Source organism: Phyllostomus hastatus, unplaced genomic scaffold (genome assembly GCF_019186645.2).
Source record: "Phyllostomus hastatus isolate PE091 unplaced genomic scaffold, TTU_PhHast_1.1 phas_scaffold_129, whole genome shotgun sequence".
Taxonomy (NCBI): Eukaryota; Metazoa; Chordata; class Mammalia; order Chiroptera; family Phyllostomidae; genus Phyllostomus; species Phyllostomus hastatus.
This window is the reverse complement of record NW_025334009.1, coordinates 18843652-18864059: the sequence shown is the minus strand read 5'-3', so window position 1 is coordinate 18864059 and position 20408 is coordinate 18843652. Positions and strand designations below refer to the sequence as shown.

Below are 20408 nucleotides of genomic sequence, written 5' to 3'. Positions count from 1 at the left end.
AATTCTAACCACCATGTGGACTGGCCAAGTTTTAGTGCCTGTGTTAATATAATATACTTTTAAAATGTCGATTCATACGAATAAACCAGAAACAAATGGCACAATTTGGATTATGTAATAGTGGTTAGCTTAGAGTCACACACTCTGTTCATAAATTAAAGCCCAGCATTATTTGATCGCTTGAGAAAACTGTTTGGCAGTATATGTTAAAATTAAATGCCTGGTGCCTACCCTATGACTTAGCCACCCCACTCTGAGGCAGCAGATACACGCAAGAAAGGAGCACCGCTGTTCATCAACAGGCGTGTGTAGGGACATTCACGGCACCTTCATCTGTAGTGACCCTCGACTACGAAAGCCCCCAGTGATCGCTGGGTGGCAAGATAAACAGACATATTGTGGTGTGCTTACCCAATAGACTTCTTGAAAACAATGAAAAGGAACAGACTACAGATACCCAAAGCAAATGGCTTGAATAAAAGAAGCCAGAAACAAAAGAATACATAGAATATGACTTCACTTAGGTACATTTTTATAATCAGACAAAACTAACTAATGGTGATAGAACAATTACAGTGTGGAGGTGGGAAGGGGGGGCAGGGGGAGGGGGCGTTTGGCCAAGAAAAGGCAGGCAGGAGCCTGCCTGGGGACTGGAATTGTTCTATGTTTCAGTGTGAGTGGTGGTCACAGGGGTGAACACATACGTTAGAGTCACAGCGCTGTAAATGAATCTCACTGTATGTATTATGCATTTCATACCTTAATAAAACATTTTATATTGGCAATTTATATTTCATCAATGTACCTTGGGTACTGTAAATATATATCATTTGTGGTTTTCAGTCTTTGTGGTGCCAAACGCTACACTCTAGGAAAAAATATGGTTCTACCCTTCCTTTATTCCTGAAAAATTATTTTTCTAACTTTGGTGACAACCGGTAAAGTTAACAAGCCATTTGTAAAAAGACAAGACTGTAAGATTGCAACACGCTACAATGCAGGAGGATCTGAGAGGAGTCCCACGCTCAGTAACTCAGGGCACCACGGAGGGGGCCCTAAGCAATCCGAGTCTTACATCCAAGCTAACTCCCACCAGGCTGCTCCCACCAAGCTTCTTCGTATGTGTTACAATGTTGCAGATAATTTCCTGGTATCGCCTTGCACATGATTTCGAATGGGATTGTTTTTCATATTGGTGGACACAGCAGTAATATGGCTGCCTGAAATGCTCATCCTAACTACAGAAAGATTATTTAAGTTGATGTAATTATTAAGGATATATACCTTTGAATCTTAAAGATTTCATAGACAGGAGGGTGTTTAAGGCTGCACAGTATAATATATGGATTGTGCCTGGAGAGGGTAAAATGGTCATTTTAATATGACAAGGACAAGTCCTCCTTCCTGACTCAAACCTTGAAAAGGGGAGGATTCCCGTGCTGTGTCGCAGTAGTGGTTTCCTTCCACTTAGGAACCGCAGATCCTCAGAGAGACAGGCCGTGGATGAAGACAAAATCCATTAGTCTTGTGTTTACATCCAGACACATTTACTTTTACCCTAGGAACTTTCCAAAACTTCTTTTGTGCAGTTTGGTTTTTTGACATATTTCACGCAGAACATTATTTGTGTTACAGCCTGAGCAGGTTTTGGAACACAGAGATAAAAGCCAATCAAGGCACATACAGCGGGGATCTCTCCAGCTTATCAGGATCCTGCTGGGCACCAGGGAGGACACGAACGTGATCTGACCTCCACGGGACTTGCCACCCGACTGCACATGAGGCAACAGAGTGATGCAAGAAGAAACGAAGTATGAAATGAGGCGGTGGGTTCCACACTTACACAAAGAAGGGTGCTTCGTGAGGACTAGCATGGATTTCAGAGGCTCTGTAGAAGAAACATCGGAGCTGAGCCTGGAGGGATAGATCTGGGGGGTTGCAAGGAGGCACAGTGGACATTCGAGTGAGGGGAACTAAGGCTGGGCACTGCATTTGAATGGCAAAGTGATGAAATGGATACAACATGGGTCCGTGCTATGGAGGTCTGAAGATTGAGGTTGAAGCGAGAAAGGGAAGTGCCATTCATTAATTCAGTGAGTATTTTTTTAAATCAACTATTATGTCCAATGCACAGATCCAAACAGTGGGGGCGGGGGGGAAGCAATGGTGGCCAAAAACATGTACCTGCAGAGCTTATGGCCTAATACAGGAGAACTATGTCTGCGATAGATCCTCCTGGGGAAAACCGCACTGTACTGAATGAACTGCGGTTCTAGGAAGTGGCAGGTTTCACTTCCAGAAGGTGCTCCCCTCAAAGTGACACTCAACAGAGAGCTGAACTGATGCGGAAGACTGCATAAAGGATGGGGTGTTCCGGAAGATCCTTACAGGCAGAGGGTAAGGCATGTGCTGTGCAAAGACCCGAGGGGAAACAGCCCAGTGGACGGACTTTGGACAGGGCCTTGGGGCTGGCGTGAAGATGGCAGAGGGCAAGAGTGAGTGAGATGAGGAGCGAGAGACAGGTGGGCTGGGACCAGACAGGACTGTGAACACCAGGGTGAGTATTTTGGTGTTTTATACCAAGAGCCCCCCGAATTATTTCTATGTGTGTGTGTGACATAATCAGGTTTGTTTGGAAAGGACCACCCTGGACACAATCCAGACAACAGCCTGAGCGAGGGCGGGGACAGCAGGGTGAGGCCAGATGAAGCACAAGAAGCTCCTGCAAATAGCAGAGGCCAGGAAAGCTGGGTCCCGGAGTTTATATGTTACAGTAGGAGACTGGAAGCCACTAAGGCCTTCTGAGTCTGCTGATAAAAAGCAAGGGCTTAGGAACTAACCATTAGTCTGGCCAGATGGATGGGAGAACCAGGAGGTCAGCAAGGAACCTGTGGCCACAATGCAAGAGAGAAGGGCCAAGAACTTGGACTGGGTGGTGACCAAAATGACAGAATGAGTATGGAAGACGAAATATTCTTGCTGAATGACAACAGCAGCACCTGCGGCCATTGATTCAGTGCTTACCACATGCTAGACATAGTTAATATTCTATCTGATCCTTACAAGGACCCTCTAACACGGGTGTTATCCCCCACTTCACAGACAAGGAAACGGAGAAGTAAGTGTGAGGTCTGCCCGGAACGAGTCCAGCCATTGCTGATACAACCAGTGTGCCGCGGCTGGCACACGGCTGTGCCGCGGGAGTTTTCAAAGCAGGCAGTATCTGATTGTTCAGTCAGGGACACTGACTTTTTGATCCTTAAATTGTCAAATTAAAAAAGAATGACAATAGCCAAGACAACAATAGCCATCTCATGTGAATGAACCAAAGTTCTGCCTATTTTTTCTCAGATTGGCAGAAATATATATTTTTTGGTGTCCTGAAGAATTTTAGTAATTAGTTTATGTGTGCCATGAGATGAAAAAGGCTGAATATCATCAATCAGAGGGATGAAACATGCATTTTTTGAAGAGGAAACAGTGTCATTATTATTTAGTTCTTGGTACTCTGTTTGCAAAGTGTGGTTTGAACAAGTAGGGTCTTCTAAAACATGAGTCATCATATTAAAGAGAACAGTCACTGCCCCTTCCACACACACCCCCCCCACACACACCCCACAACCACAAAAAACACTGATTTTGAGGAAATATTGAGCAATTGTAGCACTTCAGCAATCTATTGAGAATGTAGTACTTTTTGGGGTGAAGCCTAAATAGAAAACAATGAGAAACTGAAAATGTGATCTTCATTCAATTCCCCCAACTATACCTTCTTCCCTATGTCATAAAATAGGGCTCACTGTGCTGTAGGGCAACTGCACAAACTGTTTGGGATCAAACCGCCTGAGGAAGGACTCGGAAGGGCATTAAGACGAACCCGGTGAGAAAACTTTGAGCAGGCCCCATCACCCTCGTTCACCAGTCCTCTGATCTACCTTCCCTTCAACTCGCCTTGTCCTCTTTGACTGAATCCCATGTTAAGATATAACACACTGCCTTACTTTTCATCTTTTCTAATCCACAGCACCTTTCTAGCAGTTTCTATTAGGTCCTCCTAGGCCGCACTGTTACCAGGAACGCCCAGCGCCCGTTTGCACAATGCTCCAGCGCTCTACTTGCTAACGCATGCGCACAGCCTGAGGTTGGCTCCAGGGACCATCCGCCTCCCCCCCCATCCGGCTTCCTCCCCAGCCCTGCTGCTCTGACGGTTACAGTCCCACCGAGGGCTGGGTTTCTAATAAGGAATTTCTAAAGGTTTTCAAGACTGGAAAACCAGGGGTCTGTGCTAGTGACAACCAGGGGCTCATCCCCAGGACCTCCACTCGGACGCACGTTCATCATGTTGATACTTCTAATTGAATTAACATCTTCTGTCTTGTTTCTGTCTCTCCTTTCTCCCACGCCCAGGGTTCTATCTCCCAGAGACACCCACACAGTCTCTCAGATGCTGCATGCCCTGCGATTCTAGCCAGGGTGGGGCAGGCTGGGCTGCAGGCCGCCTTGGCTGAGTTTTAGACAAGGACCTTACTTTCTTACAAGAGCAGTTTTCTTCTCTCTTTTCTTTTTTTTTCTTTTCTTTTCCCTCCCCTCCCATCCCTTCCCCTCCCTTCCCTTCCCTTTTTGATTGCTCTCTATACCCTCTGGGGTCGTAGGTCATCAATAGGTAGCCACAGCGGTCAGGTCCCACAGTGACTGGACATTTCTTTAGCACACGCACTGACTGAAGGGAAATCGCTGGGCGGGGGAGGGCTGCAGCCCCCTCAGCGCACCAGACCAGGTGCTGCACTTCCATCTCAGAAGCCAGGGAGTCTGTGAGAACACGCTTTGTGTCCCAACTGGGCTGTTCCGAACATCCTTCTAATGAGAGCATAAACACCTAGCAACTTGGAATTTTTTTTCATCTTTTCATGGGAGAGATGAGTTCTGTCTTTTTCAAGTCTACTTACTGGAATTCATGATATGATATGGTAATACAGAAAAATAAACATCTGAGGTCTCCCCACTTCTGTTTTGATCGCCCCTTACTTTGTTTCTGGGTCTTAGTTGCCAACAGCCCATGAGAGAAATCTTGCTCCCTCGTCTCTAGTGAGGGAGGTTTCCATTTGGTCTACCCGCGGCTATCTTTTCTCTTCCCACCTCCTGCGTGTGTGTGTGTGTGTGTAAGCATGCACAGCCACCACTGATGTAAGGGGACAAAGCCAACTGCTTGTGTTTCTTATCAGAGCCCATAGTCCTGCCTGAATAATGCGTCAATTTATGCTTAAGACTGGAGACATTGATGGAAAAGAAACTTGTAAAAAAAGGGTCATTAACAGCATGACTGCCAGAGTTTAAGTATATGATGAAGCTTCTAAACATTACAGCAGATGGGAGTGGGACTGAGCATCTTCACCCAGGTGGGCCCGGACTGCTTGGGCCCTGGGTCTTTCAGGGCCAGAGAATGGGAGGTTGTGTCCGTGCCCAAGGCCTATGTTAAAATGGCCACAGACCAAGACACAGGGATTTCCTGTCACCAGGTTGTGTTAAATGGAGATAAACAATTTCCTTTCTGTCCCGTTGATTGGACCTCTTCGCGATTCAGTTTCTTTAAGTGTAAATAGAAATATTTACTAGCACCTGAAGTCTAGGACATGGCAGAAGGTCAAAGGTGGAAAGACCCTCCTTACAGGTAGTTCATTCTGCCCTCATGGGTGATAAAAATCTTGACCTCAATGGTTGAATGACCTGTTCAGACTGTCAACGCTAAATATAGGGACTTTCTGAAGAATAGTCTAATAAAAAAATTAGGATAGAATTCTCTAAAAAACACTATATTTGAAGTAAAAACATTTAACAACATTTTTTCTTAGGAAAACATGCAATAATATGGAAAGAACTTTCTGTTAGTCCTCTGAGAATGATGACTTCAGACATAAAGGTGAGAAAGTGAGAAGCAAAGACACATTTTTGATTTAGTGTCTCAGTAGTCTGAATGTGTGTGCCTCTCCCCCAAATCCGTGTGCTAAACCTAATCCCCAAGGTGGTGCTATTAGGAGGTGGGACCTTTGGGAGGTAATTAGGTCCTAGGGATGAAACCCTTGTATAAGTGCTGTTATAAAAAAATGCCTTTAGAGCAGATGCCTGAGCAGGCTCCCATGCTCCCTCCGCTGTGTGAGGATGCCACAGGAAGTGGGCCATCTACTGCCCGGACGGACGGGCGGGCGTCCTCACCAGACCCAACCGTGCTGGCACCCTGACTTTGCACTTCCGGCTGCCAGAACTGTGAGCAATACATTTCTGTTGTTTATAACCTCCTTGGTTTATGGTATTTTTTTATAGCAGCCTGCATGGCCTAACGTAATAATAATGTCCCTTAATGGAGGACAGAGCTTCAAGTACAAAGCAAAGGAAATATGAGATTTAGCTTGAATGATGTGTTTTCGTTAGCCCAAGAATTCCTGTATGTAGAATACCATACCTTTTTAATTTCCGATTTCAAATTACAAGGGTTACTCTGCTGGCTGAAGAGGGATTTCTTGAATCTCTCTATAACCCTTCTTTTCAAATTGTGGTGCAAAGCTGGAGGAAGCTGCACAGAATGAGAAAACAACCATTAGAAGCAAATTGTTGACACTGCACAGCTGACTTCTGGGAAGCATTTACTGAATATCAGTGTAACAATATTCACTCAACAAGAACTCCTATTCGCTAAATAAGAATTTAAATCATACTCCAAATAGCATGAGTGATGTTGTAATTTTTCATCCTATTATCCAGAAAAAAATATTATTCTGCTCTCCTTCAAAAGGCTGCTTAATTTATCTTACTGTTCTTTCATTTTATTGATATTATTTTTCACATAACAACTGCATAATATATTAATTGCACATATATATTGACTTTTGTAAAGAACAGACTTGAGAGGGAAGAATGCATTCTATCCAATATTTAGGTGTTTGGGTCACACCCACAAGCTGGAAACCATGCCAAACACTCTAACCATGGCCTTGTCCTGCAGGGTCTGAGGCTGTGGACCAGGGAGCACACATCTGCGTTAGTACACAGCGAGATGCCTGCCTGTGATGCTTCTGAATTTACAGCTGGAGATTGTAGGGACCAATTTATCAAGAAGGAGGGAATGAATTAGTACATAACAGGGCCAGGCCAGGATGAGTTAGCCTTAATAAGTAGTAGGAAGTCACTGCAGAATCTTAGAAAATATGGGAATTGGATAAAAATGGGGATTTCAAAAAACTGATTTTGTAGTGCTTTGCAGGTTGGATTTATACAAGGAAATCAAAGATCCCAAAAAAGCAGTGAGGAATAAGCCCTGGCTGGTGTAGCTCAGTGGATGGAGCGCAGGCTGCGAACCAAAGTGTTGCAGGTTCGATTCCCAGTCAGGGTACATGCCTGGGTTGCAGGCCATGACCCCCAGCAACCGCACATTGATGTTTCTCTCTCTCTCTCTCCCTTTCTCCCTCCCTTCCCTCTCTAAAAATAAATTTTAAAAATAAAATCTAAAAAATATATATTAAAAAAAAACTTAAAAAAAGCAGTGAAGAATAAAGTGAAGCTTTAGAGATAGGTGACAGAGAAAAGAAATAAAGTCAACACAATAAGGAGTCTCAGAGTGGAAATGACATTTGCTTTAAAATATGGGGAGGTGTTAGAAGGAGAGGAAACGGAATCACAATGAGGTGGGGGGAAGCTAAGTAGGAAGAAAAATGTGGTAGTAAGAACTTAAAGATTCAAAGAAAATACAATATAGTTCAGAACTCAGATCAAAGGAAGAGAAATGTAGCCAAGGAAATTATCACTCCATCCCCTCCCCATTTCTCTATACTCTTACAGTTTTAGCGGGGTGCCATGTGACTACTTGTGGCCAATGAAAATGATGTCTGTCACCCTGAGAATGAAGCCATGCAAAGCCATTGCCCTTCCCCGGGACAAAGAGCTTGGAGTCAAGATGGCAGAGCCACAAGGTGAATGGCAGTCACCCACCCTGCCCAACCTCAGCTGAGTGAAAAGCAACCCTCTGTTTATCAAGACAAGAGACTCCGGGGTGCACCTGCTGGTGCAGTGCAGCTTACCATGCATGTCCTGGCTAATCTGGTGGACGTCTGTTATTCAAGTTTCATGGAACAGGGGAATGAGTAAAAGGTAACAGTGGGACAATGAATAGGATCTACAGGAGGTCACTGTTCATCGGCCCAAACACAGTAGAACACAGGACCCATTATGAAGCATTGAATGATATGAGATAAAAAAACAATGCCATTGAGAAAAGTTTTAAAAATGCATCTATAATCCCAGTTAATCCTTTGACCTTGCGTGAGTCAAAGTGGTTTAGTTACAAAAGAGTTAAGGCTGGGGACTCTGAAGCCCTTCAACGTGCTTTGAAAAGTTTTGTAGGTGGATAGCACCAAACCTCTGCTGATCTATTTTTATGTCAATATTATGGCCTGCTTTTACCTCGATCCAGATGTGATTACTACTTCCTACCCCCAGCAGAGTCATAATTAATCTTGTCCTTTAATGAAAAGGGGAAAACAAGAAATGTGAAGAACAGAGACAGAGAGGGATTTCTCAGCATTAGTGAGCAAATAGCTGGAAGACAGGTGAGAGAGAAAACAAGTATAAACAATACTGTATGCATGAGAGATTAGCAAAAGTGGGGTGGATTGAACTTAGAGTAAAAGGAGACAGCGAAGAGGAGAGCCATGCGCATGCTTTCCTAGCAAGGAGATGATGGACTAGAGTGGAGAAGAGATGGGAAAAGTGCTTTGAGATACATTTTTCAATTTGCTAATTTCACCACTTCCCTAAATCAAGCACCAGATGGCAGTGCTGGCCCAGGACTGTCTAGTTGCTGCCCTGCATGGTTCCAGCTGTCAAAGAGAAAGGCGGCAAGCCTTTTCTGACATCCCTAACTGTCTGCCATGGCAAACTTCTGCAGATGTGAAGCATCAGTGGGTCCGTAGATTCCTTCAAAGGTGGCTCACCCCCAGATTGGCAGCAACCGGGATCACACTACTAATTCAGGTGCTCTTAAAATCCTTGCTATTCATTTAACTTGATAAGGCCCTAGTTAGAATTATTTTTACTGCTGCCATGGCTTGAACTAATCCTCAGAAAAACTTTCTTGAAGAAGCCAACATTCCATCAACTTAAAATTCACGCACAGAGCAGTATTAAAAAGATATTGTATCTTATTGGAATAATTATCACTAAAGATGGGGACAGCACCCCATCTTTAAAGTTTTCATGCAAGAATTTAAACCTTTCCACAGTTTACTTGTAGATGACATAAGTATAAAAAATATGTAAAACTATAATCTTAGTTGGATATTAGAATAGAATATTAATGCCTATGACGTATATGTGTCAGGCACTATGACTCCCTTTGTATCCACAGTACAGCACGTTTTCCCTACAACAGACATAAAGCAGGTAATGCTGAGTTGGCCAAAAGGTTGGCTCATTTTTTTCCCATAAAATGGCTCTAGTAGCGCTTAGTTGTCTTTAACTCCATTTGAAACAATTTTGCTAGATTGTATTGTGACAGCTGTCATATCAGTGTGCACTTAAAAAAGCTTATCAAAATTGGTGAATTTTTGTGTAGCCATTTTAATATTAAAGGTGGATGAAAACATGCAACATTTTTGGTATATTTTGCTTTATTATTTCAAGAAAGGTAAAAATACAACTGAAACAAAAAAAAGATTTCTGCAGTGTACGGAGAAGGTGCTATGAATGATCAAATGTGTCAAAAGTGGTTTGCGAAGTTTCATGCTTGAGATTTCTCAGTGGACAATGCTCCATGAGCAACTGGAAGACCAGTTGAAATTGACAGTGATCAAATCAAGACATTAATTGAGAACAAGCAATGTTTTACCATGTGAGATACTCAAAATATCCAAATCAAGCCTTGGAAATCATTTGCACCAGCTTGGTTATATTAATCACTTTGATGTTTGGGTTCCACATAAGTTAAGCAAAAACAACATTTTTGACCATATTTCCTCATGCAATTCTTTACTTAAATGTTATAAAAAGTGTTCTATTCTTAAAACAAATTGTGACAGGTGATAAAAAGTGGATACTTTACAATAATGTTGAATGGGAAAGACCGAGGGGCAAGTGAAATGAACCACCAACAACCACCCCAAAGGCCAGTCTCCATCCAAAGAAAACTATGTTGTGTACATGGTGGGATTGGAAGGGAGTCCTCTATTATGAGCTCCTTCTGGAAAACCAAATGATTAACTCCAACAAAACTGCTCCCAGTTAGACCAACTGAAAGCAGTACTCCACGAAAAGCATCCGGAATTAGTCAACAGAAAACACATAATCTTCCATCAGGATAATGACAACTGCATGTTTCTTTGATGACCAGGCAAAAACTGTTACATCTTGGCTGGGAAGGTCTGATTCATCCACCATATTCACCAGACATTGCTTTGGATTTCTATTTATTTTGGTCTTTATAAAATTCTCTTAATGGAAAAAATTTCAATTCCATGGAAGACTGCATAAGGCACCCGGAACAACTATTTGCTCAAAAAGGTAAAAAGTTTTGAGAAGATGGAATTATGAAGTTGCTTGAAAGATGGCAGAAGGTAGTGGAACAAAACAGTGAATGCGTTGTTCCATAAAGTTATTGGTGAGAATGAAAAATGTATCTTTTATTTTTACTTAAAAACTGAGCAAGCATTTTGGCCAACCTAATATTTTATAGGTGAGGAAATTGGAGCTTAAAGACATTAGGTAATGCACAAGCATCCTTTCTGCCACTGTGAGTCCCCTCGCACAACCATGTACTGGTATCTAGAGCAAACAGTGCCACCACCAGCAGTCCCGTAGTATAGCACTTTATAAACATGTCACATACTTGCTTTCCTTTATCACAGTAGTCCCATAGCTGCCTGAATTTTACTGAAGCAAAATATGATTCTAGAAAATGTAATGACTCCTTAACGTGACACAGCTAAAAGTTTGATTTTTGCTTGTTTGTTTTTGCTATACTAAACAATGACAAAAGAAAAAATGAAATCCAATATGTATGGTTTATGGTAGGTTTTCTCAGACTTGCATAATATATGGATTTTTTTTAAAAGAACTGCATTCTCTAGTATCCCCAAGGATATATCACAGACTATCTGTAGCCTTGCAGGGCTCCATCCAATAGTGACTTAATATCTTTTCTATAATAAAACCCTATTTTGACATGTTACTGCTTAAGAGAGTTCCCTAAATGCTAAAGTAAAATGTTAAAGATTATCATATCAAAGTAAATACACAAAATGTAAAACTTCTCTTAGAATTTACAAACCCTGAAAACATGAGTTCACTTGAGAAACACAGCATTACCCTAGATTCAATCAAACCTGCCACCCTTGCCATTAGGACCCAGGAGTTCCAGATGAGCAGATAGGGGTGGTTCTCTTCCCATCCATCACCACTGCTGAAAAAACAGTCAGTGGCACACCTCTTACCTGAGGGCCGCACAGAGCTCCTCCCAACCCCATGCACTGGCTCTGGGGGCCACAACTGTGGTTGGTAAGACAGCAATGCAAAATGCAAAGCAGCTCCAACCAAATTCTTTGTCTGTTCTCTGGGCGACAGATGTTGAATTTCTGAAAGTAGCTCTATGCTAATTTCCAAAGCATTTCTCTAACAAAACAATCGAATCCTAATACAGAGTTAAATCCAAAGCTGAAGTTGGCTAGGCAGATCTTCCCTAAGCAATAACACAAAGACTCATACTGAAAGGTGACATATGTACTTTGGTCACCTGATACACCCAATGATTGATTTTCTGGCTCCAGCGATGGAAATGAACCACTGATTTCATTCTCAGATTATGGGTCTTAAGATTACCATCTCAGTTGTGATGAAAATAGATGTCAAATCAGTGAAGGCCGGGTAAGGATTTTAACATCCTGCCTTTTAAAATAGTTGCTTTTAGATGATTTCCCAGATCTGTCTCCATGGAAACCGGAGGAAAAAAGGCCACCACCAGCCAAAAGTAAGCAGTTTCCCCTGTAAGGTCATCTGTTGGTTGTCGAGAGGGATCTGGCCCTGGCTTCAGGCCGGCCTCCACAGCAGAAGTCTGAGAGGCCGATTAATAAAGAAATATGTGAACAAGAAAGGAGGGCTTTTGTTTGTTTTGATTTGTTTGTTTTGTCAATTCAGTTTTACTTTTTGCAGTGTTCTTTTGCAATTAGCAGAGAGAGAAAGTGATCTTGGTCTTTAGCCTATAGCAAATATAATGTTTAGGCTTGTATTTCTTTCCTTGTATGAAAGGCATTGACTTTGGTTAGCACTGCGATTTAAAGTCCCCAAAGAGGAATCATTCCTTACTATGTGCAATGTCAGAAACTTTAAAGTATTCTGGAAATACATTTAAAAACTATAATGCTTATACTTGAACTTACAGAAAAGAATGCCATCTTGCCAAAAAAATATGAAATCATTTGTAATGTTGTCAATGTAAGAGCATAACAGCAAGAATGAAACTCGTAATGGTTTCATTTTTACTTTAAAATAGGTTGAAATCCAATGAAGAAGTCGAATACACCCATTAAAGTTTATAATATATAAATTAGCAGCACAGGCATATGAACACTCTCTTTAAATTTCAGAGGATTTTTTTTCCCTCAATTTACTAGTTAATCATTGAGGTAACCAATAAGCTCTTTAAAGCAATTCCCATAACACTAAAAGGAAGAATGTTTTCCCCATATATCAATATTTAAATGGAACTGCATTTTAAATATATCCTTACTCGATAGAGATATGGCACATTGCATTTGATTGATTGCTCTTCTCCCCCGACCCACGTGTTTCCTTACGCCCCTCCATCCTCCTGCATTTCGCCGGGCACACAAGTCTGTGTGACTGCCTGAGAGGAGGGTTGACAGCAGAAAATGGAGAAATGTAATCAATTTTAGACTCCTGGGTCTCAAAAGACTAGCCTTCAGAGTGACTAACCAGAATACTAGATGGGAGAAAAGGTGCGACAGATAAGAGACAGACTGCTCCCCAGGCAAGAGGGAGAAGTCAAAAGGAAGCAGTGAGAACTCAAAGACAGTAGCTCCCGGAGAAAGGCCTCCCTTGTCTACCCTCCATCCCCCAGGTTAGTAAGGGCACCAGTTTTCAACTTACCGCCTCTTAGATCCAAATACACTCTTCATTGCCCTGCTGTGATACTGGGACATTTCTCCCCTGCCAGCAGGCAGGATGTTCAGCTGTAAAGGGTGCTGAAGGGACACTGGGGGAGGAGGGAGCTTGTGCCTGGTCCCAGTGATGTTCCTGCCTTGCCCTAGGCCTTCAGCACCAAGCAGTCAGCAGCAATTGTGCCCCCTAGTGGTCCTTACCCCCCAGCCAGATTCAGTCCTGCAGGCCGCTTCCCAGACAGTTGCATGGGGCAGCACCTACCTGTGGGCAGCCTCCTGGGTCCTATAGCAGGTACTTCCCATCACACCACCCTCATGTGCTGACTTCCCTATACAACACCCACCCTAGGTGGCTTGTCCCAATCCCCCAGAGGGAGGCTTCCCTGCCAGCTTCTCTAGAACAGCACTTTCCTAGATTCCTCTGACCTTCCCAGTGAGGTCCGAACACCAGGCCTGCTTGGGGGTGTCCTATTATTTCCCTTCCTTGGGTGCTCTACCTCAGTACTGTGAGCAGTGACTTCCCTATCTGCTCTTTTTTACTTTCTGGATTTCTTGTCCCCTACTTAGTAGACAATGATTTGTTAGAGTCAATGATACTTGAACAATTCTTCACATTAAACCTTCCCTGCTGAGATTACCATGTGGTTTCTGCCTCCTGACTGGACCTGCACAGATACAGATTTGGTTTCATGAATGTCCCGGGAGAAGGATCCGTACAGGCGGGATCTGGGGGGTGAATTGACGGTGCCCTTGGAACCGAGCCCGGTGCTAAGTTTTTGACAACAGGACACAGGACATCACGGCATGGTTACCACCTTCATGAAGAGCCAACTGAAGCCAGTGCCCTGGATACCGCACCTGGACATTAGGCAGCATGGAGCCTACAAGGGCTGGGGTGTGGGTGTTTTCAATCCACGGCTGGGAATCCAAGGATTTTGATGCCTGCCAGAATCCAGAAACCAATCCCCCACGAATATTAAGGGACTATAGGGGTTTTTTTTTGTGGGGAAGGGGAGGAGATCAAATGTTTAATGTAAATTTTCAATTACGTGGGGAGTCAGTGTCCTTAACCTCTGCATTGTCCAAGGGCTGACTGTATACCTTAATCTATGTAACAGGAAGAAACTCTAGGTCTGGTAGAGAAGAATATGAGTTGAGATGCTGTTGCCACAGTGGAACAGCAACTGCTATAAGGGACACACTATAAACTTACCCCCGCTCCTTCCCTAAAGGGACCTGAGGCCATTTCCTGCAGTGGCTGTTCACTGAGGGGAGGAAACGCACAGGCTCTCAGGGGACACAGGAGACTGGCGGTAAGTGATGCCTATTCTCATGGTTTCATAATGCCACTGTGGTACACCAAGCAGAATGGTTTTCCATTTGCTTTGTTTGCTTTTATGTGGGAGGGAGCAGATGCATTAGCCCAAGTTTGACTTACAATGGGCCCATGTGGTCCCCTGAGCTGGTGGTATTTGTCTCTGGTACCTGAACGTAGAATTGAAATTGCCACAATTGGCATCTGACAGAATATCCACATTGGTTCTCTGAGTCTTTAGCTGAGGGCATGTTTACATTTCGCTCACTGGTAGGTCTCAAGTACCTAGAACAGTGACTGGCACATAGTAGGCACCTAATAATTATATGTCAAATAAATGAATGAGTGAACTGCGTAAGATGTGCAATTTTAAACTTCAAAATAACAGCTACTTTCTCATCCAAACATCTTCACTTTTGTATCTACAAAGTTTTCTTTTCCTATTCATAGTACATACCTTTGGTAAATGCATCATCAAGTCACACAAATTTCTGTAAATTATTAGTAGCCATTTTTAAACAGTGTTGCTTCCCCTGTGCCTTAGAGTCACTGAGATACAGAAATAGGAAGTTTTAACAATCCTGCATTTTGTGTGCTTCCCATTTTCACTTCTCTGGGAGGTCCTGGTTTCAACCGAGCATCCTTGGGATTTGTGGGCGGGCACCACTTTCTTCTTTCCTCCCTGTAGTAAAGCTGTTTCAAAAGCGCATCTGTCTCCCCACTTTCATCCCCACCCTCACGGCCCATTCAAATTGAACTGGTGTTGGTTGCGCACTAACAGTGGAAGAGAAGGTTTTAGGTCATAGGGAAAATCTCATATGTTTGCTTTTGGTTTTTTTCCCCCTACTATCTCCTTAGCTCTGCTGCTAAGCCACAGTGTCCTCCACATATTTGCAGCTGGGGAGGATAAGAACAGGTACTCACTGTCATTGAAAGTTCTACAAAGTTCTTAAGCAATATGATCAATGAATTTATATTTAAGATTAAAAGGTAATAAAAAGCTAATAGCACTGACCTGTGTGATATAGATGATTTTGTGCAACTGAATTAAGATCTGCTGAATAGGATCACTGATTTGACGTACTTTCCTCTGGGATACAGCAATCCCTGCAGATGCTGTGGATAATAAATTTTCCATTTAGTCAAGACCCTGGTTTTTTCTCTTAAAAGTGATTATTAGTTGAAAATGGAGTAAAATTCTGAAAAAAAATTAAGCAAAGATCCTAATTCTACCAATAAGACAACATGCAGAGACCCAGTAACACTTCAATATTTTACAATATAGGATGCACAATTCCTTCCTTTTACTTCTCAGACTTAATATAATGATGTTAAATCTTAGAACATCTGAAAGATCAGTTATCTCTTGGAATTTTTGCCTGCAATTACATGAGGCTGCCACCAGGAGTCAGTGGTGCTTTGGATACTGTGGATATTGAAAAGCTGGGCTGTAGATATGGGCAGTTAAAATCATGCTTTTAAAATTTTAATTCATTTAACATATTTAAAACTACTTTCATTAAAACTACTGAATGAAAACAGTGAATAGACAATCTTACTGAGGATTTCCATGTATTCCCCAAAACAAAAAAATTCTAATAACAAAAGTTACTTTGAATTAAGTAACTTTTAAATACTTATTACAAATTATAATTTTCACCTGGATTTCCGTCGCGGTCTCAGTAGGGCAGATTTATAACTTATCCCAAATTCTCATCATAGAGCCATACCACTTTCACAGTTTTATACTAGGGTGTTGTCAAAAATCATTTTGTTTATGGATATCTTTATTGAGTTAATTAAGAAATTCACACAAGAAATAATCCAGTTCTAGTTCATCTGCATTTAATATTTTGTTTGTTTAAAATTTAAAGGATCTATCTTCCCTAGGCACTGTGACTAACTCCTTATCCACATCAATTAAATTACTTGACTTCAAGATGTGGTTAAATAAATAACTCTTAGGGTAAATATGTGAAGGTAAATCAGAAAGAATTAAGATAGCTCAAAAACAGAAAACAGAAAACTGGAGTTATAGCCTGCAGAAATGGCCACGTATATGCACATCATATGTTCCACAGTGGTGGTTTCTTGCAGAAAGAATTCTTCAAGCATTAACCATTTGTCTGTCTAGACCCATACCCAAACCCAGAGACCGTGTAATGTGGCCAAGTTCAAGCTGCAACAGGAACATTAACTTTGCATTTTCAGAAACTAAACAGCTTAGTTTTTTACTGTTTTTATGTTGACTACTTCATGTTTTTGATGTGTGGGCTGAACATTTATAGGGAACAAGTTAAAACCTCACAGCCTGGCAGAGCGCTCCCAGACTCGGGGTGGCATTTGAGTGGGATGTCACATGGGTTTGACTCTACCTTGCCACAAGAAAGTGCTCATCTGTGGCCCTAGACACAAAAACAGAGAGAGTTAGCTAGAATGCCTGTCTTCAGAAATAGCCAAGTACGCAAAGTAACTTAAAATTGCTTTTCCTAAGCCCCTTTTGACCACTGTCTCTCAATTCCAATAAATTCTTGACCTTGGAAAACAGTTTTTTGATCGCTTACTCTCTAAAAATATAAATTAAAAAATGTTTACTCACACATGCCCCATGTAAAACAAGCAAAGAAACACAGTAACCACCGAAGTATTACAGGAGACACTGGAGGCGCCCTGGCACCACCATGCATCTGCCCGCCCTCCCAGAAGTGACCTCTGACATCAGCTTGGTGGGGTGCCTCCCAATCACTTTTCTACCCGTTCACATGCATACGTGTGTAACTTCACAACAGTATTTTCAAACTGTGGTTGATTCCTAAAGTCAGTTTAATGGGTCATGACCAGCATTTTTGAGAAATGGGATAGAATGAAGTGAAACAGGGCAGAAAAATTTCAGAGTGCACTGCATGTGGTAAGAATCCACTCATTCGAGATATAAAATGTGCTTCTTATTGAGGCTCAGTTCCAAAAGAGTTTGAAAGCTACTATTGTGGAGAATCCATAGCATTCCCTCACACATTTTTCTCTCTTTTTAAATATATGGTGACCCGTCACAAGACTTTTATAATTTCTTTTTCTCACTCAGTCCGGCATGGAGATTCTTTTTTGCCAGCACAGAGTTCTGGCTCATTCTTCGTAATGACTTTTTGCATGCATCACAGTTTACTCAGCCATTTGCGTCTCAGTGAGTACTTAGCTTGTTTCAATGTCTCATCTTACAAATGATGCTGCACTGAGTATATATGTGCATGGCTCATTGTGAGTAAGTGCGAGAAGTCTTTTAGGATAGATAGGGAGAAATTAAATACTCGCTGGGCCCTCAGATATACACAGTTCTTATTTTAACAAACACATTTTAAAGAGATCCAATCCATTTCATACTTTGACCAGAAGGGAATCCAGTTTTCTACACCTTGATCACCATTATATATTATATAACTTTTCAATTCTGCCTATCTGATTTTATGTTGATCTGAAGGCAGATGAGGTTACTGCACTTATTTGATGAATTTCTTGTTTCTGCCCTTGCTTTTTTCTTTCCTTATTGGTTTGTAGATGCTCTTTACATAGTCTGAATACTAATTTCTTTACTGCATTTCATATGTTAAAAGTATTTTCACCTAATCCATTATTTCTTTTCAATTTAAAGGATATCCGCCCCTACCACCACCTGGACTAAAGGTAAATCTTAGTCTCAGGTATAGCACAGTCTCTCCGAGACCTGCTGCTGTGGCATCATGGAAAAGCAGGGCACCGTGACCAGTTAGGCCCTCCTGGTGCACTCTGGACAGCTCGCTAGGATATGAGTAATCAGGTGAATTAGGATTGGCGAGACAAAGAAAATTCGAGACTGGGAAAAATGGGAGGGAGTCTAGCTATAATATTTGCAAAATTTCTTGATTTCCTGAACCAGGGCATGAGAACTATTATTCCTCCTTTTCTACATGATCAAATCTTCAAATTTCCTATATTCCCTCACCCCAAAATATATATTTATTTAGCCCTTAATAATTTTAGAAAAACAAAAAAATATAAAAATCCAAATAGACATTGTTTTGATCTTTTCTTCCTCATTTAAATATTAATAACTGACAAGTTCATGACAAATGTTAGCTACATCATTTTGAGTTTTAAAGCATTCTCTCTCAATAAATCTTTCGGATTGGCACACTTAAGGCATGACACATCCTAACCATTCACACACACACAAAATGCAACACATATTTACATTGACAATTTGTCCTAAGAATAATTTTATTAAAATAATTTTCCCTTAAGAAGACATCACAGGTTGGGATTATATTTCAATGTCAGTCATAGTACGCCCACGATTCAGATCTATGTTGTTTTCAATATAACAGATACACAATATTTGGTCTTATTAAAATGTAAACAAAATCAAAGTTTAAAGTTAGAATACTTTTATATTCCTTTAATAGTTTTAAGTGAATTTAAATGGTGTTTTAAACCTTAGAAGAAAACTTCAAAATTCCCTATAGAAGGCAGTTGGTGGTGACCCCCTGTGGTGAGCTAGAGCCAAGGAGGCTGCCGAGGCTGAGGCCTGAGTCACTGAGAGAATGACACCCCCTGGAAAGGCAGAGGGAGGTGACAGAGAAGACGAAGACTGGGGAGCTTGGACATCGAACCTCTCCCAACATAGACCAGCAGGGAGTTCCGCAGTTGGGGAGCAACTGTTGGGAGGGGGGTCCCAGTCTCCCCTCAACCACACCTGGTGGAATTTCCCACAGGATGGTAGGGAGCTGCATCAAACCCTCAGCTTCTTTCACCCCGAGGATCAGGCTCCTGTCACCCCCTTTCATCTGAACCTTCAGATAGGAGCTGTTTCAAGGCCAAAGAAGCAAGACAACTTTGAATGCTGACTCAGTTATGTTTATGTAATGCTTCTCATCCTCTTCAGGCTTAATTCCCGTGTGTGTGTGTGTGCGTGCGTGCATGATTAGGAAGGGTTTCCCCAATTCTAAACTTGCTATCTCTTTAGTTATTTCTAAAATATAAATAGAAAATGTAACCTCAAGATTTTTAAAGTTCCTAGAAATGACTACACAATAGACATGGCAAGATGCCGTGTAGAGAATTTACTGTCGTGTTGCTCCCCACACTCACTTCTGACCCTCGTGAACTCCTGAGCAAGCAGAGTGCAAGGCTAGCTTTCCCCCAAGGCGGGGTGGCGGAGAGGAACCACGGAACAGAGCAAGTACATTCCTGGGTTTTAAAAAGCAACAGTCTGTCTAAGCAGAGGCAGAGAGGTTCAAAACAATAATTGCTGAATAAACTCACTTTCCCACCCCTCCTGGATAACATTAAGATTCTCTGAAGAGGGAGGATAAAGGGGACAGGGGAAGAGGAGGGTCTCAGAAGAGACTCAAATTCCAGCTCACTTGGGCAAAGCCAGGTGGGAACACGAAGGAGGAAAGAGTTGAGTGATAGAATTGTCCTTAAGTTTGTGGATTCAAGAGTGGTACAACTGGGTGCCAATTCCCATGGGGAACTCTGAGAGGCCCCTAGTCATGCAGGGCTTACCTGCACCACATGGCAATGGCACAGGGTCAGGTGGGTGGCAGAGGGTGCTTCCTGGAGCTCCACCGGGTCTCAGGTCTCTGGGCCCAGGAAGGTCAGCCACATAGAACTGGAAGCTGACAGAACGAGAGAGCCTGCCCTGTAGAAGCCTTGCCTTCATTCCAGGGATCCCAGCCACGGGGTGGGGGGCAGGGGAGAGGCATGGGGGCGGAACATGCCTGGGAACTATAAGTCAGGTGGGGCTCTGTCACTTCGCTGGATGCCAGTGTGGAAGGGTGACCACACTCAGTAACCAGATCAGATGCCAGCACAGGTGGTCTCAAAGCCCCAGGACCATGATGCCAATGAAATCCTTGGAACAAAAATGTCACCCAGTTCAGGGAAGAGAGAGAGAGAAGGGC

At 42.4% G+C, this 20408-nt stretch overlaps 1 protein-coding gene across 2 annotated transcripts in view; it reads right to left on the bottom strand.

Moving 5' to 3' along the window:
* NEK10 (NIMA related kinase 10) overlaps positions 1-20408 on the bottom strand; it is a 177003-nt gene that overhangs the window by 8169 nt on the left and 148426 nt on the right. For both annotated transcript variants that reach the window (XM_045857452.1, XM_045857453.1), the window contains 3 exons: positions 16848-16877; positions 15488-15588; positions 6458-6568 (listed from right to left, as the gene is read on the bottom strand). In XM_045857452.1, the coding sequence (XP_045713408.1) occupies positions 6458-6568; positions 15488-15588; positions 16848-16877 (242 nt within the window). The remainder of the gene's footprint in view (positions 1-6457; positions 6569-15487; positions 15589-16847; positions 16878-20408) is intronic.